Genomic DNA, 19124 nt, shown 5'->3' with positions numbered 1-19124 from the left:
AAAATCACATCTTCCACTGATTTTCTCCAGCTTTCTGCATGAGACTCAGACTTATCTAATCTCTTACTGATATGATTCACACCATCACGTAATTCTTTCACCCATTCATTCTCGTGGTGTACCGGCAGCGCCACCACATTACAACTCTGTGTCCCTAAAATGGCTCCCTCAGGGGAAGAGCTCCCTGCCTCAGACATGTCACACACGTGCACAACCACACCAGAGACACTCCGGGACTTATAGGGGACAGACCCTCAGAAAAATCTGTCAGAAGGACACCGATAGGATTTGCCAGCTCACAACCCAGCGCCAGTAACACAATGTCTGTGAACATAAAATGCCCACTGACATTCAGCGCTTTTAGAATGTTAATCACACAATTATATAGCACCAAATTCACTGTGCCCCCCCGTTTTGCACCTTGATACTTGTTCAGCAGTGGAGGAGGACCAGCGTGGTCTCTGCAGCCTGAGGAGAGAGAGAAAATGGCGCTGAGCAGTGTGCTGGCTGACTGAGGAAGCCCCGCCCCCTCAATGGCGCGTTTCTCCTCAGCATTTATGAGGTAATTTTTTATACTGGCGGGGGTAGGACTGTGCCTCAGCTACTTATGCACCTTATTTATGCCAGTTTCAATAGGTTTCATGCTGCCCCGCAGTGCCTGTGTATGTGTGGGCAACATGGCGCGCTGCGCTCCCGCCAGCCGCGCGGTACCTTTAGCCGTCACTTTCTTGATTGAAGATCCTTTTTTCTAACACTAACCTGTCTTCTGACTTCTGGCTCTGCAAGGGGGGTGACGGCGTGCTGTGGGAGTGAGCATCTAGACACGGCTAGTGTTCAGTACCCTTCAGGAGCTAATGGTGTCCTGTCAGCCAGAAGCAGAGCCATGAAACTCTTCAGGAAGTTGGTTCCTACTTCTGCCCCCTAAGTCCCACGAAGCAGGGAGACTTTTGCCAGCAGATCTCCCTGAAAATAAAACCTAACATAAGTCTTTTCAGAGAAACTCAGTAGAGCTCCACTAGAGTGCATCCAGTCTGCCTGGGCACATTTTCTAAACCGAGGTCTGGAGGAGGGGCATAGAGGGAGGAGCCAGTTCACACCCTTTAAAAAGTCTTAAAGTGCCCATGGCTCCTGCGGAACCGTCTATACCCCATAGTACTGAAGTGGACCCCAGCATCCTCTAGGACTATGAGAAAAGATGAAACTTCTTATCAGGATTAACCCAAGGTTCTTCAAACAGGGTATTCAATTCCTAAGATGCAGGACTTCTTTTTTACATTAAAATAAGATTCCTCACACTCCACTGACACCTTATCAGGAACATGCAGAACATCTCTGATAGCCTCTATAAGAGCGTCTATTCCCTGTGACAGAGCTGCATCCCCCGCTCTGAGTCCACCTCCCCCTCCTCCATGTCTGACCCCTCAGCGTCACACTGCAGGATATGGGCCAGAGATCGCTTTTGCGGACAAATGGGAGGGGACTGAGACGCTGTTTTGGGAACGGAGTCTCTGTTCATAAACTCATCCAATGCCTGTATTAAGTATTGTGTCGCTTTCTCATTGCGGGATAATTTTGTAGAAAGAGTGAAGATCATTCCTTTTAAGAGAATTAACCCTTTCCGGTTCAGCCCCGCTAGTCTGTGAACCCTGAGTACCCAGTAGTGAGCCCCCTGGTGAAGAGGAACACTCTGCGGTACAAGAGAGACACTCTCTGCCTGACATAATGTAAATGTGACAGCGCACACACACACACACACACACACACAAAAGGTTAAGCACAATTAACCCACAAAGAGCCCTTCAGCGAGACACAGATGTTTGGAGCCAGCCCCCACCGCGCCCTTATCACTAACGCCAAGCTTAGCCGGGTCGCAGACTAAGTACCCTGATAGGGGACTTAGTACACTAGTAATCGCTCCCCCCCCCTGTTATGACCCCATGGTACCGCTGAGATAATTTGTTGTCACACTGGAGGAGCTGTGCCTCCCTGTCCTGTCAGCTGCAGAGGGAAAATGGCGCCGGTGAGCTGCTGGATCCTCTCATAGTGAAGCCCCACCCCTTCAATGGCGCGCAGTCATCCTGCTTTTTTTATACTGGCCGAGGAATCTGGTGATTAAAATGGAGAAAACCGTTTTAAGGCTGTGTTGCCAGTCTGGGTACTGTGTCCAGAGACGCATTCCGCCCCGTTTAGAAGCCGTGCGTCTCCGTACCCTCGTGCCGCCATAATGGCCGGTGCACCGCTAGCTGGGACGCCGGCTCAGTACTCACCACTCCTCATTCTTCTGGCTCTGTTAGGGGTGGCGGCGTGCTGCGCCGTGGTGTGGCTTGCGAATAGGACCCTCAGGAGCTCAGTGTCCTGTCAGCGGGGAACGGGACCATTAACCCTGACAGAGGTTGGGCCGTTCGCCCCCATAAGTCCCACGAAGCAGACAGGCTGGTGCCATCCAGTCCTGCCTGAAAATAACAAACAGAAAATAAATGCAGAAAACTCTTCAGGAGCTTCCTTCAGCGTGACCGGCTCCTCCGGGCACATTTTCTAAACTGAGTCTAATGGGAGGGGCATAGAGGGAGGAGCCAGCCCACACTCTCAAATTGTTAAAGTGCCCATGGCTCCTAGTGGACCCATCTATACCCCATGGTACTAAATGGACCCCAGTATCCTCTAGGACGTAAGAGAAAACGTAATTGTTTAGTAGCAATGCCTTACCCTATAACTTAAGACCAAGTAAAATCTTGATATTTTGGAGAAGTAAGTCGTTTGAATTTATGTAGCTTTGGACGATGAGTCCAAATTAAGAAGCATTTACAGCCGACACAGATAGTCGTTAACGACCTGCGGAGCCACGCGTCGGCCATGGTCAGCGGCATACACACTGGGCTATCGCTCAGGAGGGGGGAAATGAAGGCTATAGATTACTATATGGCTAAGTGTGGACGCATCTTACCTCTCCTCAGCCCTTGGCAAGACTCGTGCTGGTTTGGTTTTCTGCTCAGTATTTGGTTACTATATCCTGCATGATTCCTATCTCTATCCCAGTCTCTGCACCACAGTCTGCCTGATCCCACTCTAGCCAATCCTAGTTCTAGCCTAGTGTGCATAATGTCTCCTTGTGCCCGTGCCAAGTTCTGGCGGCATCCTAGAATCAGGTGAAGCCCATTCTTAGTGCAGGAGTCGCGTGATGCATAACACAATGCATTTAGGCTTTGCACTGCTGGGCATTGTATTGATGCTTTGTTTCATGTATAACTCTTGTATGGCGCTGGGGACCTATGCGCAACTACTCACCCGCTGCCGGCGATTGATGTGGGAAGGCACAGATAGGCTATTTTAGCAGGGCGCATTTTTCAGTTTTTAAATCGCACATAGTGCTAAAACAGCCTAGCGCAGCGGTTCTCACACTTTTTTGAATCACGGCGCCCGGGAGTGTCAGAATTCTTTTCACGGCGCCCATAGGCCGAAAGTTTCTTACAGAACAAATTTTAAAGAAATATTAAACAAAGTATGTTTTTGATTACTCTGTTCGGCATCCATCAGCAACAGACAGATTACTGAAGCAGGCCGTGGAGGTGCCACGACTGGCACCAACAGCTGCTGTGGTACACTACATACATGGAACTTGGCAGTGGAGTAGTAACGGTAAGGTAAGCACAAGTCACACCCAGATCTGCACAAGAGGAGTGAGATCAATGTGCCTGGTGCTCAGGGGCTGAGGAGATCAGGAAGCACCACACTAGGCATGGAGGGAGGGGGCTACTCATGGATGGTGTCATCGCTCAGCTGGGCCATGGGTGGAGGAAAGGGTTAGATGTTACATGTGCTGCCTGCAGCTCTGTTCTGTCTGCTTAATTGCTGTAGCAGCTGCATGGGATTAGTGTTCTGTGGAGGCTCGGCTGCTGTGGATTGGCTCCTGAATCTGCCTTGCACTGCTTGCTGGTCACAGAGGTTAGTTGCAGCGGGAGCCCTTGTCCCTCTGTGTCAGGTCCTAGTTCTGTTGGAATACTGTCTTCCATTCTTCCACAGCTGCATCTCTACAGAATCCCTGCTTGTTCCTGCAACCAGGTCATCGTTTGTGCCAGTTTCTTGTGCTGTCTGTAGTAGTACATTGTATTGTTCATTGGCTACTAAACACAAACACCACCTGAGTACCTACCACTCCTGCTATACTGTAATCATCTCCTAACAGTAGTATTGCTCCTTCGTGTCGGCTACTGCAGTTGCCAGGAGTAACATCCATTGGCCTGGAGCATCCTGTGTTATTTATGTATCTGTTCTGCTCTCCCTGTCTGAACGCTTCTCATTTACTTCTGTTGTTGCCAGTAGTTACTAGTTCTGGTACAGAGCATTCCTTGTTATTTATGTACCAGTTGATATATGTTCCTATCTGTCTCTATAACCAGATTAGTCTGTCAGTCAGTTATTGCCGTCTCTCCAGACTACTTCCTTGTTGCTCTTATCATTGGTGCACCCCTCCTTCTGTGTCTCTCAATACCCCGGTAACAGAGAGAGTAATGGGCCCTACACACTGGGCGATAATAATCAAAGATATGAACAATCTCGTTCATTAATGAATGAGATACCGTTCATGTCTTTCAGTGTGGAGGCTCCAGCGATGAAAGATGTGCGGCCCCACGCTCATTCATCGCTGGTCCCCCGTCGCCTGTGCATGCAGGCCGATATGGACAATCTCGTCCGTGTTTGCCTGCACTTCTATGGAGCCGGGTGACGGGCGGGGGGTCACCCCCCCCCCCCCCCGGGTCGCCCGTATCCGCCGTTGGGCAGCTCGACGGTGATTCGCTCAATGTGTAGAGCCCTTTAGATCTGGGTGTCGTGAGTTCAAACTGAAATCTAAATCGCAGTGTAAAAATAAAGCAGCCAGTATTTACCCTGCACAGAAACACTATAACCCACCCAAATCAGACTCTCTCTGCACATGTTACATCTGCCCCCCCTGCAGTGCACATGGTTTTTCCCATTAGGGGAAAAATTTTATTTTGCAATCAACCTTGAATTAGGCCCTATATCCAGGTTTAGGTCTGGTTCAGGATACCAGTAATATATTTTCTCATACGTCCTAGAGGATGCTGGGGTCACATTAAGAACCATGGGGTATAGACGGGATCCGCAGGAGACATGGGCACACTATAAGACTTTCAAAGGGTGTGAACTGGCTCCTCCCTCTATGCCACTCCTCCAGACTCCAGTTTTAGAATTGTGCCCAGTGAGACTGGACACACTACAGAGGAGCTCTACTGAGTTTCTCTGCAAAAGACTTATGTTAGGTTTTTATTTTCAGAGAGGCTGCTGGCAACAGCCTCCCTGCTTCGTGGGACTTAGGGGAGAGAAGTATGACCAACTTCTAGTGAGTTCAAGGGCTCTGCTTCTGGCTGACTGGACACCATTAGCTCCTGAGTGTGCTGATCGCTGGGTATGCCTAGATGCTCACTCCCGCTGCCTGCCGTCACCCCCTTACAGAGCCAGAAGACAGGTGAGTAGCAGAAGAACAGAAGACTTCTTCTCCGGTGATGGCTTTCTGAGGTACCGCACAGCAAGCGGAACGCTGAGCGCCATGCTCCCACACAAACACAGGCACTGCAGGGTTCGGGGGGGGGCGCCCTGGGCAGCATACTATCCTCACAAAAGGCTGGCAAAATGCGGACATTAGTGCCTGAGCACTGTCCTTACCCCGCCAGCGTAATTATTTATTTCCCGGTGGGACTGAAGCGCGCCATTACGGCGGCGGGGCTTCTTCCTCACCTCACCAGCACACTGCTTGGCGCCATATTCTATCCTCAGAGAGACGCTGGTCCTCCCTTCACTGCTGACAAGATCAGGGTGAAAACAGGGGCGGGGGGCGGGGGGGGGGGCAGCGATATGGGTGCTTATATTACATATACAGGTTGAGTATCCCATATCCAAATATTCCGAAATACGGAATATTCCGAAATACGGACTTTGAGTGAGATAGTCAAACCTTTGTTTTTTGATGGCTCAATGTTTAGAAACTTTGTTTAATACACAAAATTATTGTATTAAATGACCTTCAGGCTGTGTGTATAAGGTGTATATGAAACATAAATGAATTGTGTGAATGTAGAGACACTTTGTTTAATGCACAAAGTTATAAAAAATATTGGCTAAAATGACCTTCAGGCTGTGTGTATAAGGTGTATATGTAACATAAATACATTCTGTGCTTAGATTTAGGTCCCATCACCATGATATCTCACTATGGTATGCAATTATTCCAAAATACGGAAAAATCCGATATCCAAAATACCTCTGGTCCCAAGCATTTTGGATAAGGGATACTCAATAAATATATATATATATATATATATATATATATATATATATATATATATAATTATATATATATATATATATATATTATAGTATTACCTTATGTCTGTCTGTTGTTAGTCTTGTTTTATTACTATTTTCTTCCCACATTCAGTGACCGGCGCTATATCAGTAACTGCTAATAATGTCCCACAATAGACTATGATAAAAGGAATTAAAATAAAATAAATCTGTTTTCATCATCCTATTACTCTCTGCATAAGAGTCTCTGGCAGGAATACTAGTGATCTAACCCTACTGTGAGAGCGATGGCGGTCTGCATATGGTACATTACAGCAGGTTACTCACCCCCGGGGGATGATATTACCCCCTCCTCTGTCAGAGCTCAAACTCATGGGGTGGAGATAGGGATTATGTCATCACCTCCTGTCAGGGCTCCACACTAATGTTAACAGGCACTTGGCCGACATGCTTTTTTATTTGGTGTCGTTTAATATGTAAAGTGACCAGGAGCCCCAATTAATGCACCGCTCACCATGCTGAGGGCATATTATTACTATTCCCAACCCGCGTGGATGGTAAAGTATGGAAAAATTGAAAATGGAAAAAAAAACAACCCCTGTAAAAAAGCTCATGTGGTCCTATTCTGTGTCACCCTAATGCAGGGGTGGCCAGACTTTTGGAGTCGGTGATCTACTGTGAAAGCTAAAAAGCTTTTGTGATCTACCTAGGAGGAATAATAGAGCGCGCCGCAGGCGCGCGCGCAAAAAAATGGGCGTGGCATAACAAAAAGTGGGCGTGCTATAACTAAAAATGGGCGTGGTATAACAAAAAAAAAGGGACGTAGCCTTGCTGCGCAGAGTGTAATGACTACCTCACGCAAAATAACACATTGGCCCCCACAGGTAAAAACCTCAAACACATATGCCCCCAGTGCCAGATACACATGCCCCCACAGTGCCAGATATGCCCCCACAGTGCCAGATACACATGCCCCCACAGTGCCATGTGCCCACAGTGCCAGATATGCCCCCACAGTGCCATGTGCCCGCAGAGCCAGATATGCCCAGTGCCACATATGACCCCACAGTGCCAGATATGCCCCCACACTGCCAGATACAGATATGCCCCCACAGTGCCATGTGCCCACAGAGCCAGATATGCCCAGTGCCACATATGACCCCACAGTGCCAGATACAGATATGCCCCCACAGCGCCAGATTACAGATATGCCCCCACAGTGCCAGATATGCCCCCACAGTGCCATGTGCCCGCAGTGCCAGATATTCCCCCAGTGCCACACATGACCCCACAGTGCCAGACATGCCCCCACAGTGTCATGTGCCCGCAGAGACAGATATGCCCCCAGTGCCACACACGACCCCACAGTGCCAGACATGCCCCCACAGTGCCAGATATGCCCCCAGTGCCAGATATGCCCCCACAGTGCCATGTGCCCGCAGAGCCAGATATTCCCCCAGTGCCACACATGACCCCACAGTGCCAGACATGCCCCCACAGTACCAGATATGCCCCCACAGTGCCATGTGCCCGCAGAGCCAGATATGCCCCCAGTGCCACACATGACCCCACAGTGCCAGACATGCCCCACAGTGCCAGATATGCCCCCAGTGCCAGATATGCCCCCACAGTGCCATGTGCCCGCAGAGCCAGATATTCCCCCAGTGCCACACATGACCCCACAGTGCCAGACATGCCCCCACAGTGCCATGTGCCCGCAGAGCCAGATATGCCCCCAGTGCCACACATGACCCCACAGTGCCAGACATGCCCCACAGTGCCAGATATGCCCCCAGTGCCAGATATGCCCCCACAGTGCCATGTGCCCGCAGAGCCAGATATTCCCCCAGTGCCACACATGACCCCACAGTGCCAGACATGCCCCCACAGTGCCATGTGCCCGCAGAGCCAGATATTCCCCCAGTGCCACACATGACCCCACAGTGCCACACATGCCCCCACAGTGCCATGTGCCCGCAGAGCCGGATATGCCCCCAGTGCCAAACATGACCCCACAGTGCCAGACATGCCCCACAGTGCCAGATATGCCCCACAGTGCCAGATATGCCCCCACAGTGCCATGTGCCCGCAGAGACAGATATTCCCCCAGTGCCACACATGACCCCACAGTGCCAGACATGCCCCCACAGTGCCATGTGCCCACAGAGCCAGATATGCCCCCAGTGCCACACATGACCCCGCAGTGCCAGACATGCCCCAGTGCCAGATATGCCCCCAGTGCCAGATATGCCCCCACAGTGCTATGTGCCCGCAGAGCCAGATATTCCCCCAGTGCCACACATGACCCCACAGTGCCAGACATGCCCCACAGTGCCAGATATGCCCCCAGTGCCAGATATGCCCCCACAGTGCCATGTGCCCGCAGAGCCAGATATGCCCCCAGTGCCACACATGACCCCACAGTGCCAGACATGCCCCACAGTGCCAGATATGCCCCAACAGTACCAGATATGCCCCCACAGTGCCATGTGTCTGCAGAGCCAGATATTCCCCCAGTGCCAGACATGTATAGATTATAGAACAGCTCACCGTTGGTGTGTGGTGAGCGCAGCGCGCGCCTCTCCTGCCTGCTGCTCCCGTTCTGCCTCCTCAGTCTGACGGCAGCGTGTATGGCTCAAATCAGGTGCCGGTCCGCGAGCTCTCATTGGCTAACGAACCGGCACCTGATTTGAGCTATACACTCGGCCGTCAGACTGTGAGGAGACAGAGCGGGAGCGGAGGGCAGGAGAGGCGCGGCTTCGGGTGGCTGGGCGGCGTATCGCGATCGACTGGTCGCATGTCCGCGATCGACCAGTCGATCGCGATCGACTGTTTGGCCACCACTGCCCTAATGTATTCCGACCTAGAATCCCAGTGGGAGGGGGGGGAGATTATGTCACCTCTCCTCTGTCAGGGATCTGCCCCAGAGTGGGGTATGGGGGGGATTATGTCACCTCTCCTCTGTCAGGGATCTGCCCCAGAGTGGGGTATGGGGGGGATTATGTCACCTCTCCTCTGTCAGGGATCTGCCCCAGAGTGGGGTATGGGGGGGATTATGTCACCTCTCCTCTGTCAGGGATCTGCCCCAGAGTAGGGTATGGGGGAGATGGATCTGCCCCAGAGTGGAGTATGGGGGGGGGGGGGGGTTATTTCACCCCTCCTCTGTCAGGGATCTGCCCCAGAGTGGGGTATGGGGGGGATTATGTCACCTCTCCTCTGTCAGGGATCTGCCCCAGAGTGGGGTATGGGGGAGATGGATCTGCCCCAGAGTGGGGTATGGGGGGGATTATGTCACCTCTCCTCTGTCAGGGATCTGCCCCAGAGTGGGGTATGGGGGGGATTATGTCACCTCTCCTCTGTCAGGGATCTGCCCCAGAGTGGGGTATGGGGGGGATTATGTCACCTCTCCTCTGTCAGGGATCTGCCCCAGAGTAGGGTATGGGGGAGATGGATCTGCCCCAGAGTGGAGTATGGGGGGGGGGGGTTATTTCACCCCTCCTCTGTCAGGGATCTGCCCCAGAGTGGGGTATGGGGGGGGATTATGTCACCTCTCCTCTGTCAGGGATCTGCCCCAGAGTGGGGTATGGGGGAGATGGATCTGCCCCAGAGTGGGGTATGGGGGGGGATTATGTCACCTCTCCTCTGTCAGGGATCTGCCCCAGAGTGGGGTATGGGGGGGATTATGTCACCCCCTCCATGTGCGGCCAGGTACCCCGTTCCCTGTGTCGCATATGGCGGCTGCACTCACCTTGTTGCTCTCCGGTATGAGCTGCAGGTTTGGATGTAGCCGCAGGAATTGCCTGACATCCTCCGACATCACGTCCATGATTCCAGCACGTGTAACGAGCTCCTCGCTCCCCCGGAAGTGACGTCTAAATCCACGGCGATTACTGACAGGCCGCCATTTTCCCGTAGCCACATTGCTGTACAGCAGAGGCTACGATAACATGGCACCATCATGTGGACCTGATATCATATATAGTACTCCGCCCAACTCAGACTACAGCGCCTCGTCTCCATGGTTTCCAGGGGCGTGCCCTACATCCTAGTGGGCTAAAGGACCTCAGGGGGAGGAGCCACAACCGTGACCGTCCTCCAGCTGCAGCTCACCCAGTGCTACACCCCCCCAGTGACAGCAGGATGCTCGGAGTGAGTGTGGTGCTGACCCGGGCACGGCTCCGCGGCTATGTACTGAGCTCACGATGTCAGGTGAGCGGTGTACCGGGGCCTAATGCGGGGGAGCGCCGTACATAGCCCGGACCGGGGACATGACAGTAACGACCCGTGCGCCGCAGTATATGTCCCCCCTCCCCCCCCAACCCCCCCCCCCCACACACACACACACACACACACACACACACACCTGTCCCCCAGCTCCCCCTCCTATCCCACAGCTGTCCCCCACACACACACCTGTTCCCAACCCCCCCTCACATCCCACAGCTGTCCCCAACCCCCCCCTCCCACACACACACACACACACACACACACACACACACACACACACACACACACATACACCTGTCCCCAACCCCCCCTCCCATCCCACAGCTGTCCCCAACCCCCCCTCCCACAAACACACACCTGTCCCCAACGCCCCCTCCCATCCCACAGCTGTCCCCAACCCCCCCTCCCACACACACACACACACACACACACACACACCTGTCCCCCAGCTCCCCCTCCTATCCCACAGCTGTCCCCCACACACACACCTGTTCCCAACCCCCCCTCACATCCCACAGCTGTCCCCAACCCCCCCCTCCACACACACACACACACACACACACACACACACACACATACACCTGTCCCCAACCCCCCCTCCATCCCACAGCTGTCCCCAACCCCCCCTCCCACAAACACACACCTGTCCCCAACGCCCCCTCCCATCCCACAGCTGTCCCCAACCCCCCCTCCCACACACACACACACCTGTCCCCAACCCCCCCTCCCATCCCACAGCTGTCCCCAACCCCCCCTCCCACAAACACACACCTGTCCCCAACGCCCCCTCCCATCCCACAGCTGTCCCCAACCCCCCCTCCCACACACACACACCTGTCCCCAACCCCCCCTCCCATCCCACAGCTGTCCCCAACCCCCCCCTCCCACACACACCTGTCCCCAACCCCCCCTCCCAACCCACAGCTGTCACCCAACCCCCCCCTCCCACACACACACACACCTGTCCCCAACCCCCCCCTCCCATCCCACAGCTGTCCCCAACCCCCCCTCCCACACACACACCTGTCCCCAACGCCCCCTCCCATCCCACAGCTGTCCCCAACCCCCCCTCCCACACACACACACACCTGTCCCCAACCCCCCCTCCCATCCCACAGCTGTCCCCAACCCCCCCTCCCACACACACACCTGTCCCCAACCCCCCCTCCCAACCCACAGCTGTCCCCAACCCCCCCTCCCACACACACACCTGTCCCCAACCCCCCCCTCCCATCCCACAGCTGTCCCCAACCCCCCCTCCCACACACACACACACACACACACACACACACCTGTCCCCAACCCCCCCTCCCATCCCACAGCTGTCCCCAACCCCCCCTCCCATCCCACAGCTGTCCCCAACCCCCCCTCCCATCCCACAGCTGTCCCCAACCCCCCCTCCCACACACACACACACACACACACCTGTCCCCAACCCCCCCTCCCATCCCACAGCTGTCCCCCACACACAAACCTGTCCCCAACCCCCCCTCCCATCCCACAGCTGTCCCCCACACACACACACCTGTCCCCAACCCCCCCCTCCCATCCCACAGCTGTCCCCAACCCCCCCTCCCACACACACACACACACACACACACCTGTCCCCCAACCCCCCCTCCCATCCCACAGCTGTCCCCCACACACAAACCTGTCCCCAACCCCCCCTCCCATCCCACAGCTGTCCCCCACACACACACCTGTCCCCCAGCTCCCCCTCCTATCCCACAGCTGTCCCCCACACACACACCTGTTCCCAACCCCCCCTCACATCCCACAGCTGTCCCCCCCCCCCCCCCCCCCCACACACACACACACACACACACACACACACACACATACACCTGTCCCCAACCCCCCCTCCCATCCCACAGCTGTCCCCAACCCCCCCCTCCCACAAACACACACCTGTCCCCAACGCCCCCTCCCATCCCACAGCTGTCCCCAACCCCCCCTCCCACACACACACACACCTGTCCCCAACCCCCCCTCCCATCCCACAGCTGTCCCCAACCCCCCCTCCCACACACACACCTGTCCCCAACCCCCCCTCCCAACCCACAGCTGTCCCCAACCCCCCCTCCCACACACACACCTGTCCCCAACCCCCCCCCTCCCATCCCACAGCTGTCCCCAACCCCCCCTCCCACACACACACACACACACACACACACACACCTGTCCCCAACCCCCCCTCCCATCCCACAGCTGTCCCCAACCCCCCCTCACACACACACACCTGTCCCCAACCCCCCCCCTCCCATCCCACAGCTGTCCCCAACCCCCCCTCCCACACACACACACACACACACACACACACACACACACACACACACACACCTGTCCCCAACCCCCCCCTCCCATCCCACAGCTGTCCCCCACACACAAACCTGTCCCCAACCCCCCCTCCCATCCCACAGCTGTCCCCCACACACACACCTGTCCCCAACCCCCCCTCCCATCCCACAGCTGTCCCCCACACACACACCTGTCCCCAACCCCCCCTCCCATCCCACAGCTGTCCCCCACACACACACCTGTCCCCAACCCCCCCTCCCATCCCACAGCTGTCCCCCACACACACACCTGTCCCCAACCCCCCCTCCCATCCCACAGCTGTCCCCCCACACACACACCTGTCCCCAACCCCCCCTCCCATCCCACAGTTGTCCCCCACACACACACCTGTCCCCAACCCCCCCTCCCATCCCACAGCTGTCCCCAACCCCCCTCCCATCCCACAGCTGTCCCCCACACACACACCTGTCCCCAACCCCCCCCCACACCTGTCCCCAATCCCCCCCACACACACACACACCTGTCCCCCAGCCCCCCCCTCCCATCCCACAGCTGTCCCCAACCCCCCCTCACACACACACACACACACACACACCTGTCCCCCAGCCCCCCTCCCATCCCACGCTGTCCCCAACCCCCCCTCCCACACACACACCTGTCCCCAACCCCCCTCCCATCCCACAGCTGTCCCCAACCCCCCCCCCACCACACACACACACACACACACACCTGTCCCCAACCCCCCCCTCCCACACACACACACCTGTCCCCAACCCCCCCTCCCATCCCACAGCTGTCCCCCACACACACACCTGTCCCCAACCCCCCCTTCCCATCCCACAGCTGTCCCCCACACACACACCTGTCCCCAACCCCCCCTCCCATCCCACAGCTGTCCCCAACCCCCCCTCCCACACACACACACACACACCTGTCCCCAACCCCCCCTCCCATCCCACAGCTGTCCCACACACACACACCTGTCCCCAACCCCCCCTCCCATCCCACAGCTGTCCCCAACCCCCCTCCCACACACACACACACACACACACACACACACACACACACACACACACACACACACACACACACCTGTCCCCAACCCCCCCTCCCATCCCACAGCTGTCCCCCACACACACACACACACACACACACACACACACACACACACACACACCTGTCCCCAACCCGCCCCACACACACACCTGTCCCCCAGCCCCCCCTTCCATCCCACAGCTGTCCCCAACCCCCCTCCCACACACACACACACACACACACACACACACACACACACACACACACCCACAGCTGTCCCCAACCCCCCCTCCCATCCCACAGCTGTCCCCAACCCCCCCTCCCACACACACACACCTGTCCCCAACCCCCCCTCCCATCCCACAGCTGTCCCCAACCCCCCCTCCCACACACACACACCTGTCCCCAACCTCCCCTCCCATCCCACAGCTGTCCCCCACACACACACCTGTCCCCAACCCCCCCTCCCATCCCACAGCTGTCCCCAACCCCCCCCTCCCACACACACACACACACACACACACACACACACCTGTCCCCAACCCCCCCTCCCATCCCACAGCTGTCCCCAACCCCCCCTCCCACACACACACACACACCTGTCCCCAACCCCCCCTCCCATCCCACAGCTGTCCCCCACACACACACACACCTGTCCCCAACCCCCCCTCTCATCCCACAGCTGTCCCCAACCCCCCCTCCCACACACCTGTCCCCAACCCCCCTCCCATCCCACAGCTGTCCCCAGCCCCCCCTCCCACACACACGCACCTGTCCCCAACCCCCCTCCCATCCCACAGCTGTCCCCAACCCCCCCCTCCCACACACACACACACACACACACACACACACACACACACAGCTGTCCCCAACCCCCCCTCCCACACACACCTGTCCCCAACCCCCCCTCCCATCCCACAGCTGTCCCCAACCCCCCCTCCCACACACACACACCTGTCCCCAACCTCCCCTCCCATCCCACAGCTGTCCCCCACACACACACCTGTCCCCAACCCCCCCTCCCATCCCACAGCTGTCCCCAACCCCCCCTCCCACACACACACACACACACACACACACGCACCTGTCCCCAACCCCCCCTCCCACACACACCTGTCCCCAACCCCCCCTCCCATCCCACAGCTGTCCCCAACCCCCCCTCCCACACACACACACACACACACACACACACACACACACACACACAGCTGTCCCCAACCCCCCCTCCCACACACACCTGTCCCCAACCCCCCCTCCCATCCCACAGCTGTCCCCAACCCCCCCTCCCACACACACACACACCTGTCCCCCACACACACACACCTGTCCCCAACCCCCCCCACACCTGTCCCCAACCCCCCCCACCCACACACACACACACCTGTCCCCCAGCCCCCCCTCCCATCCCACAGCTGTCCCCAACCCCCCTCCCACACACACACACACACCTGTCCCCAACCCCCCTTCCCATCCCACAGCTGACCCCAACCCCTCCTCCCACACACACACCTGTCCCCAACCCCCCCTCCCATCCCACAGCTGTCCCCAACCCCCCCTCCCACACACACACACACCTGTCCCCAACCCCCCCTCCCATCCCACAGCTGTCCCCAACCTCCCCTCCCACACACACACACACCTGTCCCCAACCTCCCCTCCCATCCCACAGCTGTCCCCCACACACACACCTGTCCCCAACCCCCCCTCCCATCCCACAGCTGTCCCCAACGCCCACACACACACACACACACACACACCTGTCCCCAACCCCCCCTCCCATCCCACAGCTGTCCCCCACACACACACACACACACCTGTCCCCAACCCCCCCCTCTCATCCCACAGCTGTCCCCAACCCCCCCTCCCACACACCTGTCCCCAACCCCCCCTCCCATCCCACAGCTGTCCCCAACCCCCCTCCCACACACACACACCTGTCCCCAACCCCCCCTCCCACACACACACACCTGTCCCCAACCTCCCCTCCCATCCCACAGCTGTCCCCCATACACACACCTGTCCCCAACCCCCCCTCCCATCCCACAGCTGTCCCCAACGCCCCCACACACACACCTGTCCCCAACCCCCCCTCCCATCCCACAGCTGTCCCCAACCCCCTCTCCCACACACACACACACACACCTGTCCCCAACCCCCCCTCCCATCCCACAGCTGTCCCCAACCCCCCCTCCCACACACACGCACCTGTCCCCAACCCCCCCTCCCATCCCACAGCTGTCCCCAACCCCCCTCCCACACACACACCTGTCCCCAACCCCCCCCTCCCATCCCACAGCTGTCCCCAACCCCCCCTCCCACACACACACACACCTGTCCCCAACCCCCCCTCCCATCCCACAGCTGTCCCCAACCCCCCCTCCCACACACACACACACACACACACCTGTCCCCAACCCCCCCTCCCATCCCACAGCTGTCCCCCACACACACACACACCTGTCCCCAACCCCCCCTCCCATCCCACAGCTGTCCCCAACCCCCCCTCCCACACACCTGTCCCCAACCCCCCCTCCCACACACACACACCTGTCCCCATCCCCCCTCCCATCCCACAGCTGTCCCCAACCCCCCCCTCCCCCCCCCCCCCACACACACACACACACACACACACACACACACACACCTGTCCCCAACCCCCCCTCCCACACACACCTGTCCCCAACCCCCCCTCCCATCCCACAGCTGTCCCCAACCCCCCCTCACACACACACACCTGTCCCCAACCCCCCCTCCCACACACACCTGTCCCCAACCCCCCCTCCCATCCCACAGCTGTCCCCCACACACACACCTGTCCCCTACCCCCCCTCCCATCCCACAGCTGTCCCCCACACACACACCTGTCCCCAACCCCCCCTCCCATCCCACAGCTGTCCCCCACACACACACCTGTCCCCAACCCCCCCTCCCATCCCACAGCTGTCCCCCACACACACACCTGTCCCCAACCCCCCCTCCCATCCCACAGCTGTCCCCCACACACACACCTGTCCCCAACCCCCCCTCCCATCCCACAGCTGTCCCCCACCCCCCCATCCCACAGCTGTCCACAACACCCCCTCCCACACACACGCCTGTCCCCAACCCCCCCTCACATCCCACAGCTGTCCCCCACACACACACCTGTCCCCAACCCCCCCTCCCATCCCACAGCTGTCCCCAACCCCCCCTCCCACACACACCTGTCCCCAACCCCCCTCCCATCCCACAGCTGTCCCCAACCCCCCCTCCCACACACACACACACACCTGTCCCCAACCCCCCCCTCCCATCCCACAGCTGTCCCCAACCCCCCCTCCCACACACACACACACCTGTCCCCAACCCCCCCTCCCAACCCCCCCTCCCACACACACACACACCTGTCCCCAACCCCCCCTCCCATCCCACAGCTGTCCCCAACCCCCCCTCCCACACACACACACACACCTGTCCCCAAACCCCCCTCCCATCCCACAGCTGTTCCCAACCCCCCCTCCCACACACACACACCTGCCCCTAACCCCCCCTCCCACACACACACACCTGTCCCCAACCCCCCCTCCCATCCCACAGCTGTCCCCAACCCCCCCTCCCATCCCACAGCTGTCCCCAACCCCCCTCCCACACACACAGCTGTCCCCAACCCCCCCCCCCACCACACACACACACCTGTCCCCCAGCCCCCCCTCCCATCCCACAGCTGTCCCCCACACACACACACCTGTCCCCAACCCCCCCTCCCATCCCACAGCTGTCCCCAACCCCCCCTCCCACACACACACAGCTGTCCCCAACCCCCCCCCCCCACCACACACACACACACACACACACACACACACACACACCTGTCCCCCAGCCCCCCCTCCCATCCCACAGCTGTCCCCCACACACACACCTGTCCCCAACCCCCCCTCCCATCCCACAGCTGTCCCCAACCCCCCCTCCCACACACACACACACCTGTCCCCAACCCCCCCTCCCATCCCACAGCTGTCCCCAACCCCCCCTCCCACACACACACACACCTGTCCCCAACCCCCCCTCCCACACACACACACCTGTCCCCAACCCCCCCTCCCACACACACACCTGTCCCCAGCTTCCCCTCCCATCCCACAGCTGTCCCCAACCCCCCCTCCCACACACACACACCTGTACCCAACCCCCCCTCCCATCCCACAGCTGTCCCCAATCCCCCCTCCCACACACACACACCTGTCCCCAACCCCCCCTCCCATCCCACAGCTGTCCCCAACCCCCCCTCCCACACACACACCTGTCCCCAACCCCCCCTCCCATCCCACAGCTGTCCCCAACCCCCCCCCCACACCTGTCCCCAACCCCCCCTCCCATCCCACAGCTGTCCCCCACACACACCTGTTCCCAACCCCCCCTCCCATCCCACAGCTGTCCCCAACCCCCTCTCTCTCTCACACACACACACACACACACACACACACACACACACACACACACACCTGTCCCCAACCCTCCCCCCCCACACACACACACCTGTCCCCCAGCCCCCCCTCCCATCCCACAGCTGTCCCCCACACACACACACCTGTCCCCAACCCCCCCCCACACCTGTCCCCAACCCCCCCCCCCTCACTCACACACACACACACACACACACACACACACACACACACACCTGTCCCCAACCCCTCCCCCCACACACACACCTGTCCCCAACCCCCCCCCCCCCACACACACACCTGTACCCAACCCCTCCCCACACACACACCTGTCCCCAACCCCTCCCCACACACACACACCTGTCCCCAACCCCCCCTCCCATCCCACAGCTGTCCCCAACCCCCCCTCCACACACACACACACACACCTGTCCCCAACCCCCCCCCCCCCCCCCCACACACACACCTGTCCCCAACCCCTCCCCACACACACCTGTCCCCAACCCCCCCCACCTGTCCCCAACCCCCCCCCCACACACACACACCTGTCCCCAACCCCCCACACACACACACACCTGTCCCCAACCCCCCCCCCCCCCCCCCCCCCCCCCACACACACACACACCTGTCCCCAACCCCCCCCCCACACACACACCTGTCCCCAAACCCCCCCCACACACACCTGTCCCCAACCCCTCCCCACACACACACCTGTCCCCAGCCTCCCCCCACACCTGTCCCCCACACACACACACACACACCTGTCCCCAACCCCCCCCCCCACACCTGTCTCCAGCCCCCCCACACACACACACCTGTCCC

The 19124-nt window shown here is 58.5% G+C and overlaps 2 protein-coding genes across 2 annotated transcripts in view; one reads left to right on the top strand and one right to left on the bottom strand.

Annotated features, from left to right (window-relative positions):
• The window catches only part of SURF2 (surfeit 2), a 116922-nt gene extending 106704 nt beyond the window's left edge, over nt 1-10218 (bottom strand). The window contains exon 1 of the mRNA XM_063938460.1: nt 10070-10218. Coding sequence (XP_063794530.1) covers nt 10070-10147 — 78 coding nt within the window. The 5' untranslated portion in view covers nt 10148-10218. The remainder of the gene's footprint in view (nt 1-10069) is intronic.
• Nucleotides 10219-10234: 16 nt separating this feature from the next.
• LOC134949702 (surfeit locus protein 1) overlaps nt 10235-19124 on the top strand; it is a 359947-nt gene continuing 351057 nt past the window's right edge. Inside the window, exon 1 of the mRNA XM_063938459.1 lies at nt 10235-10530. Within this exon, the coding sequence (XP_063794529.1) occupies nt 10462-10530 (69 nt within the window). The 5' untranslated portion in view covers nt 10235-10461. The remainder of the gene's footprint in view (nt 10531-19124) is intronic.

This window comes from Pseudophryne corroboree, chromosome 8, assembly GCF_028390025.1.
Source record: "Pseudophryne corroboree isolate aPseCor3 chromosome 8, aPseCor3.hap2, whole genome shotgun sequence".
Taxonomy (NCBI): domain Eukaryota; kingdom Metazoa; phylum Chordata; class Amphibia; order Anura; family Myobatrachidae; genus Pseudophryne; species Pseudophryne corroboree.
Note: the sequence above shows the minus strand (reverse complement) of the source record. Positions and strands in the feature narration are given on the sequence as shown.